Source organism: Stylophora pistillata, chromosome 6, assembly GCF_964205215.1.
Source record: "Stylophora pistillata chromosome 6, jaStyPist1.2, whole genome shotgun sequence".
Classification (NCBI taxonomy): Eukaryota; Metazoa; Cnidaria; class Anthozoa; order Scleractinia; family Pocilloporidae; genus Stylophora; species Stylophora pistillata.
Window position 1 is genome coordinate 25917023 of NC_142524.1, and position 14594 is coordinate 25931616.

General features: G+C 39.2%; 1 protein-coding gene and 2 pseudogenes across 1 annotated transcript; all 3 read left to right on the forward strand.

Annotated features, from left to right (window-relative positions):
* The first annotated feature begins 328 nt into the window (after positions 1–328).
* LOC148729121 (uncharacterized) lies at positions 329–9389 on the forward strand. The gene is made up of 8 exons (XM_088725516.1): positions 329–420; positions 1563–1840; positions 2112–2226; positions 6299–6421; positions 6801–6926; positions 7676–7709; positions 8004–8130; positions 8339–9389. Exons 1-8 carry the CDS (start codon positions 348–350, stop codon positions 8855–8857), a joined length of 1395 nt encoding a protein of 464 aa, XP_088581642.1. The 5' UTR covers positions 329–347; the 3' UTR covers positions 8858–9389.
* A 314-nt stretch (positions 9390–9703) lies between these two features.
* On the forward strand, positions 9704–10485 carry LOC148729122 (uncharacterized; annotated as a pseudogene).
* A 2131-nt stretch (positions 10486–12616) lies between these two features.
* LOC148729123 (uncharacterized) lies at positions 12617–14561 on the forward strand (annotated as a pseudogene).
* Positions 14562–14594: the final 33 nt, after the last annotated feature.

A 14594-nucleotide genomic window follows, 5' to 3' on the forward strand; every position in this document is an offset into this window, starting at 1 on the left:
AGCGTTACCCCGTCGTCATTCGCTCTGACGAAGGGCCAACGCTCGAAATGTCAGCTTTTTAACTCTTTACGGTAGCCAATTTCAAATTTCAATTCAATTTATAAAACCAAACAGTTGTTAATTAGGTCATTGGGAAGCTTGGTAAAGTAAAATGAATAATTTATTTTCTCACAATGAATTGAATACCTGCTGGAAGAATGAATAAAGATAACATGACATCCAGGTCTTATTGGTCAAAAAAAAAAAAAACCAGGAAGTTGTTACCACAAGGAAAACAAATTGAATGAGATATTTTGCAATCATTTGCATACTTTTTGTGAAGTCGGTTTCAGAAAGCGATCTGTGATATGAAGAATTCGATTTTTATCTTTGTTCTGTTAGTTTGGTATTTCATGATACCTGCTTCTGTCTCATCGAAAGGTCAGTTTTACCATTACTCATTTCTGAGTGGGGATAGTGAAGAGAAAACAGTCCTTCTTTATAATATTTACCGGTTCACACCCGTACCTGTTATTTGTTTAAATGGGTTTTTGTTATTTATTTCCGAAAAAAAATGAAACGCTTAAAGATCACTAAACACTTTTAAATTCCTTTAAACTCCTCAAGGTTAGTTTTACTTAAATCTATCATTAGCGGAAAAAAAATTATGGTAAAAATTAACTTTTAAACTGTTTATTTGTTGGGGAAAAAGCTGACTAAAACTGAACAAATATCATACTTTATTAGCGCAATAACCACAGAAGCGGATACAAACAAGAAGTGTGGAGTCAAAAAAGTAAAGTAAAAAGACTCCTTCATTGCGACAATACAAGAAATAAACAGATATATATAGAGAGGTGGATACATAAGTATGGGGGAAAGTTTCTATAGAAACTGTTTTGCTGCGTCGGTGGGGGTAACAAGGTAATTTGGTTTAGTTTCTCAACTATGTTCAAATTTTAAATTGGCCATCGTTAAGGGTTTCAAAGCTGACGCTTCGAGCGTTAGCCGAAGGGTTAACGATCGAAACGTCAGCTTTTTTAAAACTCTTTACGGTGGCCAATTTACATTATAACATAACCAAAATAAAGCGCGCGCTCTGATTGGTTAATTTAGCGTCCCTCATTTGCCCATGGGTGTACGCTGCTGACGTGAGCAAAGACTAGTTTTCCGCACGCGCTTGTTTTTTTCTGGTCGCGTTAGATTTGTTAAATAAAAGAGAACTCTTTAGCTACAATGTATCAATGTTATGTTCTAAAACAAATGGTAAACACCACAGCGTACACTATTGAGTTATGGATGCACTCTGGAGGTTTGCTAAGCACTCAAGAAGCTAGAGTCGCTCTCGGCTATCGTCTCGAGTGACTCTTACGCTTCTTTCGTGCTTAGCAACCTCCCGCGTGCATCCATAACTCAATAGTGTACGCTGGGGTGTTTACCATTTGTTAAATTTCAACTTAGTTGATAAAACCAAATTGCCATATTATAATCATAATATTATTGTTCCCATAATTATCAATTCTTATATGTTTATGTCTACTAACATTGTTTTCCTTTTCTTATATTTCTTCTAAATTGTTAAGAATTTTGCGATGAAGACCAATGCCGGCATTTTGAGTTTACACCTACAAAAGCACTAGACGGCAAGCGTCTCGTAAACCACGTGATTCGCATCGTTGAAGTCATGACAATGAATTTTTGTGAGATCATGTGTTACATGGAGCCTGACTGTGTCAGCATTAATCTTGATAAACGAGTGGGTAGGCAACGAGGGTACAAATGTGAGTTGAATAATGTTACTCACGAAGGACACAAAAGCGAGCTGAAGAAAGAAGAAAATTATTTTTATCGTGCAGCCGAGGTAGGTGTTGGATCATCAGCAAATACTTATTTTCAGCGACGAAGATCTACTTTCTCAGCCATAGGTGTTCAAATGATAGCTATAATTCTAATATTACTTCAGATATTTTTAACTCTAGCACTATCATTACGCCCCTCGTTTTCTATCTTATTTTCTTTGCCTGCTCTAAATTTAAAATTTGAAGATGATTGATTACCCATGCAACCTGCGACATCAATATTTCAACGTATGATACTAAGGTTGTTAATACATTTTCTCCTTTTGGCTTCAGAGCGCTTGTGTTGATAACCCTTGCGATAACAATGCAACTTGTCAAAGCGGTTTTACCGACAAAGGATATCGCTGTTTGTGCACCACTGGATTCAAAGGTCCAAACTGTAAAAAAGGTAAATCTTGCCATGTCAACCCGCGGTCGTAGACTTGTTTGGGCTCAGAGTTTTATACACAACTTCTAAAAGTATCTGTAAAAGTTTAGGTCCGATTTTCGCAAATTATAACAATCTTTCAACTGGCTTGAGCAGAGCCAATTCTGTCCAATGTGAATGCGTGCCGAAATCTCGATAGTGACCTTCAAGTTAATTTCTTGGTCCTGTTTGGTAGCTACGCTCGCCTAGTTCTCCTACAGGGAGCTGCAAGCTGACATGTTCAGCTTTGACAGAGTTGGAATGGCTTTTCAAGGCGCCACAACTACTTATCTTGAATACGCTCCTGCATGTTTGCAATTCAAAAGACGCCATGTTAATTTCTTCAAGAGAAGCGGGTACAGTCGCGCTGTGGCAATATACTATGGCAATCACCGTTCGGCATTTAATATCGAACTCATTGCTCTGCATGGTGATATTTCTTCAAACCTCGGCCCACTAGCGAGAAATGACACCACAGTTGGAAATTTTACGATCTCGAACTCGAACATCCCACCTTCCCGATAAAATCAGATGTGAGATCTCTTTCTCGCCATCTTGAAGAGGTAAAGACTCCGATGAAACTTAATGATTTTGATGTATTTGCAATGAGTGAAACCTGGTTAAATTTCACTCGGAGCGACTGCACGATTGCTTCGAAGAATTATCAGATCCACCACTGTGATCGGAGCGACTCAAAGAGAGGTGGTGGGGTTACCGCTTATGTTAACAATTCTCTCCTTTGTCGTCGAGTTCGATTGTTGGATTCATCCATTGAGCTCGAACATCTCTGCCTGGAAATGAAACAACATCGATCAGGCCCAAAGATTTTATTCATTGTTATTTACCGCCCACCAAACCGGCTCAAGTCCTGATTTCTACAAATTTCTTGACCAATTAATCGGCATTTCTATGAGCAGGTATAACGAAGTTATTGCGGTTGGTGACTTTAACATCGACTTGCTAGCAGTAAATGGGTCTTGTAGGTTATTTATAATGTTCCGGGACGCAAGAATGAAACAGATCGTCTCTTCTTCAACTCCTACAAAGGTTGCTCGATGTTCGGCCGCGTTGCTAGATCATATTTATGTTTCGCATCCAGAGCGGATCATCGAAACCCTAGTCCCAATATATGGACTGAGTGATCACTATCCAGTCTGCTTGTACACAAGTTTCGCGACCTTGAATCCCCCAAACTGCATCATGATACCATCAAATAACGAAGCTTTAATAATTCTGACAAAAACAGTTTTATTTACGATCTAGATACCGCTCCATGGTCAGTGTTTGATGTTAACGACAAGTTAGAAACCTGGAAGCTGATTTTTAATAGTGTAATCAACCAGCACGCACCCATTGTCGAGAAAAGTGTAAAGCGGAAAAAGCTGCCACCTTGGATAAATAGCTGTATCACTGATTGTATCCGAACCAGAAATAAGATCAAGAAACGTGCGAAAACTAATGTCCTAGCGAACACCATGTATAAGAAGCTAAGGAATCAAGTTGTCAAAATGATCGCTAACGCAAAATCGGCCTACATGAGAAATGAAATCACTGAAAATATGGGCAACCCCGAAAACTCTGGAAAACACTTAAACATGCACTACCAACACATCCGATTCCTTTAACACCCTCTTTCATTGAAATGGATGGCTAAGAAATAACAGACCCACTTTCCATGGCTGATGCTTTTAACTATCGATCATTTCCGGGACTAACATACAGCGGGCTGCAAACGTGGCTTAGGTCACAGTCAACGAACAGGTACTTGCTAACATAGAGGCTAGCATTTCACACTTTATTAATGCTCGCATAGATGTCTCTACGCAGTTTGATATCCCCATCATGACCACTCAAGAAGTTGAAGAATATACAAAGCGCATAGGAGGAACAAAGCCACAGGCCTGGATGGGATAGGAATTAAAATTCTAAAACTAGCACTACCGGCGATATCTAATTGTTTGACCAACATCTACAATTCTCGCATCAGTAAAGCCATTTTTCCGGATAAATTGAAAACAGCAAGCTAACTCCTGTCTACAAGAAAGACTCACCTCATGACAGAAACAACTATAGGCCTATCTCAATCCTGCCAGTTATCTCTAAACCTCTTGAAAGAGATATTGCTTCATGCTACTTAAAATACCTATACGACAATAACCTTCTATACGGCAAACAGTCTGCCTATCGCCCACATCATTCATGCGAAACTGCCCTGTTGAACCTCACAGACAACTGGCTGAAGGCTATCGATAAAATTTTTTGGGTCGATATTCTTGAGTCTGAGCAAAGCCTTGGACTTAGTGAGTCACGACATTCTATTATCTAAAATCGCTAAATACCACGCTAGTGAACCAACCGTGAGGTGGTTCAAATCGTATTTATGCGATCGAACTTAAACATGCGCTATTTCTGGATCACTATCTAACCCTCTCACGTTGCCACAAGGCGTTCGAGGAGGATCAATTTTGGGTCCCGTCCTCTTTTCTCTTTATATTAACGACTTACCTCTTTGCCTATCAAGTTCTGACCCCGAAATATATGCTGCTGATACACTGCTATGGACCTCCGATCACTCCATTGATCATATCCAACAGAATTTGCAAGTCAGCCTAAACAATGCTAGCAATTGGTTTAAGTTAAAAAAATGGTACCTAACACAAAGAAGACGAAACACCTACTCATAGCTACACGACAGAAATTGAAATACGCTAACAACCCAACCTTAGATCTTTACTTAAATGGCAACAGACGAAGCCAAAGATGAAAAACTCTCAGGCGATAAGATCGACAAGCACATTAGCTGGCACAACCACATCGAATAATTAATTTGGAAGCTGAACTCTATAATTTATCTGCTAAAAAGAGCGAATGGCTACTTTGACCTCCACTGCAGAAAATTGTTATTGTATGCGCTTATTAAGCCTGTCTTTGAAAATTGCTGCTCGGTTTGGGGTAACGCCTCTAACGATCAACTGCTGAGATTACTTAGAGTGCAGAAACGTTGTAGTAGGTTAATTTTAGATGCTAGTTTCCACGATAACTCAGTTCAAATGTTCAAGAAACTACGGTGGATGCCAAATGATGATGTATTGCGCATGAAGAAATTGTGCATGATATTGAAAATTGTAAGCGGAGAGTGTCCTCATTATCCGCATTATTACAAGCTATAGAACTTATGTAAAAAACACCCATTCTTATAATACGCGAGTTTCTTTTCATGATCATCTGGCCGCTCCGAAATGTCGCTCCAACGGAGGCCTTAGAACATTTCATGCGAGTGCCACTTATGAAACCGTCTGGACGACAAATTTAAAATTATTAGAGATGAAAGCAACTTTAAGAATCAGGTAGTGAAAAGTTTTTCACAAAGTAATTCAGATGGTGAACATTTTACTATCTCTAGAACGTTTTGAATATATTTGTGTGCATGCTGTTCTTGATAATCTAGTTTTTATAATTCTTTTTACTACAGCCCACAATGTAAACTACTGGGTTACCAGTAATTGTGTTAGCTATTAAAGTTCATTTATTTATTTATCTCTTGGTTAGAGAAATGCTCCAATATTGTAAGACTATCATGTCAGATCCCACGCAAGTGTCAATTTGTTTCTTTCCACTTTATTTTTACATTCGCAATGATGACGATCTAATTTGCAGATGTCGATGAGTGTGCTGCAGGAACACAAGAATGCAGTAAACATTCTGTTTGCAACAACACCGAAGGTTCTTACAACTGTTCGTGTAAATCGGGATATTCTGGAGATGGAAGGACATGCAAAGGTGAACTAGACCAAAACCTAATTATCTTGACGAACAAAGGAATAAAAATTAAAGAAAAAAACCTGTTCAACCCTACAAATGATGAAATTAGTCACGTACTTAGGGGTTTTCCTTGTTAAGTCAGTTGCCTTGAATTTTACAGGTATAAACGAGTGTGCCGACGGAACAGCCAACTGAATTTCTGAAGAAACTAAAGAAAAAACATATTCAACCCTATAAAGTAGTAACGCGCCTAAGGGTTTTCCTCACTAAATCAGTTGCTTTGAGTTAACAGATATAAATGAGTGTGCCATGAGAAAATCCAACTGTAGTGTTGATGCTCTGTGCAGCAATACCAAGGGATCGTATCGCTGCAAATGCAAACCAGGATTTACTGGAGATGGAAGGACTTGCAAAGGTAATTAAAACGCAGCTTAGTTTCAGAGTCTAATCTTAATCAATTAAACAGGGTCTGGTGACTAATGTCTAATTCTCATCAAATAAATACATCAAGTCGTACAATAGTCAATCCCCGTAACTGGCTTGATGGCCCTATTGGTTAGAGAGCTGCTGAAAAATTTGCAAGATTACCTGTCGGATTCCTCTTTGGGTTCAATTCGTTTTACACACTTTATTTTCACATCTGCAATGATGACGTTTAATGAGAGGAGAGTATTTTCATATTTCAATAGCCAGCGTGGGTCTCCATTCGTTGTTCATACTCTGCTTTTAAATCTGCGTTCATTTCTAAAGTTAACTGCAGTGATGAGATTCTTGTTAATGAAGAGCTCTTTCAGATATGAACGAGTGTGCTTCAGGAACACAAAACTGCAGTGCTGATGCAGTGTGCAACAATACCAAGGGATCGTACAACTGTACATGCAAACCAGGATACTACGGAGATGGAAATATCTGCCGTTCGGGTAATATTTTTCCTGCGGTATTTCTTAGTTTCTTGAAATGCCTCTGTTTAGACATCAGTTTTGAGACGTTCTTTTGTGTAAACTGGTAAACAATAAACAAACAAACCAACAAAAACAAAACAAAACAATAACAAAAAAACAAAAACAAAAAATATGGAAAAATTCGATAAAAGCCTTGCTAGGAACTATTGAGAAAACAAATGAAAAAGACACTCGAAGGGTTTATAAACGCTACCCTGCGTAAATAGCGGCCTTCTGGTGTACATTTGAAACTTCAAGTGGTGTGAGAACGAACGGCGAAGCTATCAGTGGTTTGGACGCATCTTAAATTCTCGGCTCCGTTGCTTCCAGTTTCATCGTGCGCATTAGACACCCACCGACAGCACGAAAACACGAGGAACCAAGTCGCAATAGCTTTGATCTGCTTTGCATGGTGAGTATCTGGAATATTCGCAAAGCTTACTTAAGTGAAACCAATACAACTGTGGGTTACTTCTGACCCTCAATTGGAATCGCTCCATGGATAATATCAAAGCTATCACAGATGAATGATCTTGATAACTTTCGTACTAAGGGACTATTCTTCCCTATAATCGGCAACCAGTCACACTTTTTAACTTGGATTTGAATGTTATATATTTCTCTTCCACATATAAACGTTTCCCTAAAAAAAAAATGCTTTTACATCACCCCGTTCTTTTTTCCTCTTAAAGACTATTTTGCCGTTGATATACCTTTTTTTTTTCCAGCTTTGACATGTAAGGAAATTTTCGACCGCAATGTGTAAGTCAATAATTAATTAATTAATTTAAAGACAAAAACAAAGCCGAAGAGAACTATAGAGGAAAAACATGAAAATAATAGGACTAATAATTCGAAAAGGAAGAAGGACAAGGAAAGCTCTGAAAATGAGGATACAGAGAATGATAATCTTTACAATAGAATAATCTTCCACACTTGAATCTTGTTTGAGAGGAATTAAAAGTACTTTGTATCATTTACTGAATATGTAGAAGCCATGGCCTTCATCAAATTTCAGCTGTATCTCTCCTAATAAAGAGATACTTTATTCAATAGAACCAAAAAGAGTGGCGAGGTCACCCTGCTCCTAGACTCAAAGCCAATTTCTGTTTTCTGTCACCTGGGAGACTTTGGATGCGGAGATGGGGGATGGACGCCGGTCATGAAGATCAATGGTAATAAGGTATGAATTTATTTGCTAAGAAATTTATTGTGGATAAAGGTCAATGCAAAGATGCGAGAAAGGGGATGGGCAAAATGGCAGCTGTTTTCCTGAAAAAGGTCAAGCTTTGCTTGCTTGTCTTCACTGAATAGGAGCCTGAAACAGGCTATTACTGTTATTTCATTAATTAAGAATTAACAAAAAATTAATCATTTGCTATAAATTTCAGAGTACCTTCCATTACGATTCCCAATTTTGGAGGAACAGAAGTTCTTACAACCTTCTAGGAGGGAAGACTGGCTTTGACTTTCAAGAGACAAAGTTACCAACCTACTGGGACACATCCTTCTCCAACATCTGTCTCGGCATGAAGATCGGCAATCAGCTCAGATTCATTGTCATCAAGAAGCATGCGGACTCTCTCCACTCACTCATCGCTGATGGAGAATACCGCGCTACCTTACTTGGTCGTAAAAATTGGGAGATATTGATTGGCTCACAGGCATCGTTGCAGCCCCACTGCAACAAGGAAGGATTCAATGCAGTGGGAGACCAACTTCGTCAATCCAAAGCAAGAATCGGCATCACTGCTAACCAGCAGAATGACTGCTCTTCTTGTGACTCCAGGATTGGTTTTGGCACAGGAGGTCTGCATGATGACTCCAATACTTGTGGAAACGAGGCAACACACCAGCCTGATAATGGAGAAAAGCACATCAAAGCCATGGGGTACATCCTGGTTCAGTGACGGGGGACACAGCTAGATTCCTAACTCTTAAGTTCAAAAACACGAAGAAGGGCAATGTATTGTTAAGGCTTACCAGTTAATTAAACTATAGATTTCCATAATCAAATAGTTAATCTTCAGTTGAGTAATAGTAAATTTTTTGTATTGGTAATACTCCAAGAGAATAAAATCATAGTGCAACAGTAAACATCAGACAATATGAAATTTCAAAAGCACCGGGATAGGAATGACATTTTTAAGGAAAATTCTTGTCGAAAAGAGGTTTATGAAGGTTTTGCCTCATTGCAAGTTCCCTCCATACCACCTTTTCCAGATTGAAGGGTAAATACGTTAAGCTTAATCACTATACTGTTTTGAAACCGATTTTTTTTGTCAACGTAACTATTTCATTAACCTTTGTCAGTGGCATGGAGGCAGTCGCGAGAAACAAATGATCTTGCACAAGATGATTTGAACATGGAAAGCTACTGGTACGCTTATAACATAGCTCTGCAAAAGCGCGCGCTCTGATTGGCCTATATTCTCGATCCATTTGCCCGTGGGTTGTACGCTGGCGTCAGTTTCTTTTGCTTGAGGTGAGTAATAAATAGCAGCAGTTTTAGAGAGCGTGTTTCAGCGATTTAGCGATAATAAAATTCTGTACAAGCGTTCATTGTAAAGTTTTTCCGGCGTGGGAAGCTGTTTAAATACTACCGGCAAACTGTACTTGTGAGTTATACAAAATGTCTTTCCTATAATCCTCAGTCGTCTGTTCTTTTACTATACTAAATAACAGAGATCAATTCTTTTGAGCCATTCACGCGTTCAATCTCAGCCTGGTGCTCAGAGAAAACACCGCTCGAAGACATGACGATTGGTCAGCTGGACCACAACCTGAGGCGATTTTATGCCGAAGCACGAACTCAGAAAGGGGAGTTATATAGTAAATCCACCTTGCTTGAATTTAGACACGGAATTGAAAGGTATCTCAACTCGTCTCCCTACAACAAAGGGCTCCAACTAGCAAGTGAGCCGAGATTTTTGCGGTTAAACCAAATATTAGACGCGCAACTTGTCAATTTAAAACGAAGCGGAAAGGAAAACGTAACTCACAAACCTGCAATTGAAGAAGAACATTTCAAACAGCTATAAACTAGTGGTGTTTTTTCGCTTTCCTCCTCGCTCTCGCCTTTGAGAAATGTCTGGTTTCAAATAGTTCTTTTCTTTTTCCGGAGAGGCCGTGGGGGACAGAGAGATCTAACAACCAAAAGCTTCAATTTTGGCGTCGATGCAGCCGGGCGAAAATTCGCAGCCATTGCCCATGATAAAGCTTCGTAGAATCATCCCGGTAAAAGGAAGCTAGAATGTACGAAACTGTAGACCAATACGACAGCTACAAGGCTCTAAAGCTCTACCTTGAAAAGATAAACCCGAAATGCAATGCGTTTTTCCGGTAACCGAAGGCAAATTTCAGCCCTGAAGAAGACGTGTAGTTCGAGCAACGGCCATTAGGCGTCTAAACGTTGGCAAAAATGATGAAAAAAATCAGCAGAGCGGTTGGGCTGTTCAATAAAACACACCATCAGAGCGATGGCCATAACTCTGTTGTCCAATGTTGGAGTCCCAAATCGACATATCATGTCTACTGATTTCTGGCCATCGAAACGAGCAGTCTCTTGCTCACTACAACGGCTGAAAAATTGGTGTTCGACAAAACCTACAAAAAGATTGGCAGAGCCAGGTCCCTTTTTGGCACCGATGGTTACGCCATAGGTTTGTTTCCAAAAGGTTTCCCCGAATGAAAAAAAAATCGAGTGTGAGCACTGGTGCAGTTGAGTGAAGTAGTGTTTCAGATTTAGGTTCCTTAAAAGTGTGTAGATAAAAAAAAAAAAAAAAATTGAGGGCCAGAACACCTTTGCAACTAGGAATGACAGTATAGAGAGATGCAATGTCCATAGTGAAAAGAAGCTTGTCTTGTGCAAGGAAATTAACGTCGCGAAAAATTTGAGCCAACACGCTCGATAGTTTAGAGCATAAGCTCACTTGCAGCACTTCCTGTTTTCTAGTTTAACAATCTCGATCCTAACTCATGACGAAATATATTAAGAATCCGTTAACGGAAACGTGAGATAAATTTGTGAAACCGTTGTGGAAACACGATGGTTAACATGTGTTTCTGCTGCCGGTTTGGTAACGTTTACTCGTGTTTCCGTTGCTGCCGTAACAACGGATCTGAACCACTTTTTTACATGTTTTCGGCAGGTTTCTGTTGAAGGAAACAAATGTTTCCGCATATGTAACTTCATGTTTACATGTGCGGAAACACGAGGTAACGCTCCGGAAACACGAATTATTTATATTTCCGTAAGACCGAAACGCTCACGGAAATACAAGGTTACGTTTCGGAAACACGTTTTCCTCTTCTTTCCGTTGACGTAACAAGGCAGAATGTCGACGGAAATACGAGGTTACTTGTAGGAAACATATTTTCGTTATGTTTCTGCTGATGTATTCAGACTTAGAGGGGACGGAAGTACGAGGTTTTGTTTCAGAAACACTTTATTTTTCTTGTTTCAGCATGCGCAGTAGTGGTTTTTTTCTCTCCCTTTTTCATACCAGACTCTTACCGTTCGTCTGCGAAATCTGTGCTTCACTATGTAAAATCACACAGATACAAGAGCTATATTTTCTTTACAGCCACTGTCAATTTTTATTTTCCATTTCTTTCATCGATCGACCGGTGACGCTCAATTGATTTTTGTTATTTAAAGACCCATTTTCAACCGAGATGCCTTGCGCGCCCAGATCATTTTTCATATATGAAAAGTACGCTATTTTCCTCGAAGTTGCGGAATCACTTTGATGTCTTCTTCCATCTTATTAATTAGGGCTTTCAAAGTTCCATCTTGAATCATGTGCGAACAACAAACTATCGTAGTATCCATATCAGCAAATAGTTTTTAATTCTTACTTGTATGACGGTGAAAAACGTCATTTGAAAAGTTCATGCCGCCGAAGAAGCGGTCTAGAGGAAGGCCGGGTCTGCCCGGCTCGGCAAAGGTTATTCGACTTCGAGAGTCTGAGTATGATTTATGGAGGGCAACAATGCCCAGCGATGGGTTTCGGTTACACTACAGACAGTGCTTTTGCAGAAATGTTATTGCATTGTTCCTACGATGGAACTAGAGACTCTGGGGAGATTTTTTCGAGGTGAGAATAATTATTTGACTGATTTTTACTTGAGATCTTGAGATATGTATGTAAGCGATCTCATTTGTACAAGTCATTATTCTATAATTGAAATGCGTAAAGTAAATCAGTTTTGGCCAATATTGGTTATTTGTTTATATTTTATTTAGTGTTGAAGCCGAACAATTTCCTTGAACATCAAGTAAGCTTTGTGCAAGTGTTATACACAGACTCGATTTATGATTTTTCAGTCTCAAATATTTAGCTGCAAATTTGTTTACTGTGTTCTTCACCAAATATTTGTTTTTCTTTTTAATAGTGTATGTGAATGACTATCAGAGTTCGCCATTTAACAATAACGCGATTCCAAAATAAAAACAAAGGACTGCAAAGGATCTCGGATGAAAATGGGCCTTTAAGTGACAGCTTGTTCATCTGGCAAGTTAGCAAAGAAAATTTTAACTGCTGGCCTGACCGAAAAATCTACTTGCTTTGTTAAGTCCTGTAATTTTCAGCATCCTCTCGAAAGTCAAGATTGTCTTCACCATTATTTGACACTAATTTTCCTGCTTACTTGCCCTCGAGGCAACAATGTCTCCAGTTTTACTTGCTGAGTGTATTATTTGGCTGCCCAAAAAAAACCACCAGCTCACTTTGCGTGATGTTTCATTGAATTTTCAAAACTTGTACTTGTTTTTCATTCTCCTTCTATGTTCCCATAACTAAAATTTCAAAAAAGGGTTCAGGGGATTTTGCTGCAGCTGTTAGATTTTACTCTTGTCCCAGCAGCTCGAGTGTTATCCTTAACCACTTGCCCAAACGGGTAGCCTGTGCAGCTTACACACTTGCACAAGGTAAAATTTAACTTGCCCCAGGCAAGTGGGCAAGAGTTAGTGTTGAACACTGTTTCACTTTATTCATTTAGTTCCTATGTCAAACCAGTTTAAAATTATTTCATACTCACAGGATAAAAAAATACAATTGTTTTCAACTGCTTTTTCTTTACATTTTATTTTTGTTTTCTACACATTTCATTGGTGTTCTTTTGGGTTAGAAACTAACCTTTTTCTTACCTTTTTCCTTTCTCAACCTCACAGATGACTGCAGTCGATCTGACTCTCACAATGGTGGTCAATAGGTACGGTTTACTTGATTACGTGCACAGTGTATATGTGTCATTTCTGTATCTTAACCATGGAGTGAGCCAGTATATCATGGGAGGCTCAATCCCTTTTTGATTTACATGTATGGTACACAATTCCAGCGGATTGAACCCTTGTCAAACAAACAGGGCCTTGAAGTGAGGAAATTCAACCCACATTGGGCATGTAGAAAAATAATTTTTTCATATGTCTGCCTGTTTGGGGAGTTTTCCTGCAAAGTTGAGAATTTCGTAAAGAGTGCAGTTCTGTTTACACAGCACTGAGTATGTGCCCAACAAGAACATCAAATGAGAACCCCCCCCCCCAAGAGTTCTGTAATAAGTTAAACCTGCTGTACATTTAAAATGAATGTCCTTTTAAGTGTCATACAGTGTACTATTTCTGTTATGATGTATTCCTAGTGTATATGTGTTTGTGAAAGGTTCCTGGGGAATCTTTTTGAGTTTATATTACTTTTATCTTCACCAAGTGGAAACCTCCCATCTTTTCTTAAAGGGGCAAGATGAGTCTGACAGCCTCTCTGATGAGCCAAGCAGCTGCCTTGACGATGGTGGAACAGATTACACGGACTCAGAACAAAGTGGTGATACTAAGGAATTTCTTCATTCTGAGGAGGTAGAACTACCACAGCCTTTACCACCAAGAACATGTTAGCAGCACACAGGGATCATTTTGACATGACTTGTTTATTTTCTATTAGTTTGGCAATACAAGAAATATGTGAGTGACAATGCCATCAAGCAAGTTCTGAAATTTTTACAACAATTATTTTTTTGCATTGGTCACTTGATCAAGGATCATAAAGACTTGTGTTTAGTTCTTGCAGCAAATCTGCCAACCACCCTCTACTCAGCACGAAAGATGTTGAGAGTTGATCGGAACAACTTTATACAGTATGCTATGCTGTGTGTCCAAAATGCACAAAGCTTTATCTCATGCATGACATTGTAGTGAATGATGATCGCCAAATGTTTGCAAGGACGTGAGAACATGTTGCTTTTCCACGATCAAGACAACCGAGAATTTGTGTTTCCCAGCTTGCGCGGAAAGTTGTGGTGAGAAATGGTGGTGTCAAGTTTTATGCTCTAAAGACATATTGCTATAAGAGCATCACTGATTCTCTGGAGTCATTACTTAAACGCCCAGGAATGAAGGAGGATTGTGAAAAATGGCGTACAAGAAAAATCAGGGAAGACCTGTATGCAGATGTTTATGGTGGAAAAATTGGCAGCATTGTTGTGTTTTGCATCCCACACTCCAGCAGCACGGAAACTTTGTGGATTCCTTGGACACAGTGCAGAGAGAGGCTGCTCTCATTGCTACAAGATCTTTCCAGTTGGTTTTGGAGAACAGAGGAACTACAGAGGCTTTGACGACCGAAATCAGTGGCCAAAAAGATCTTCTGA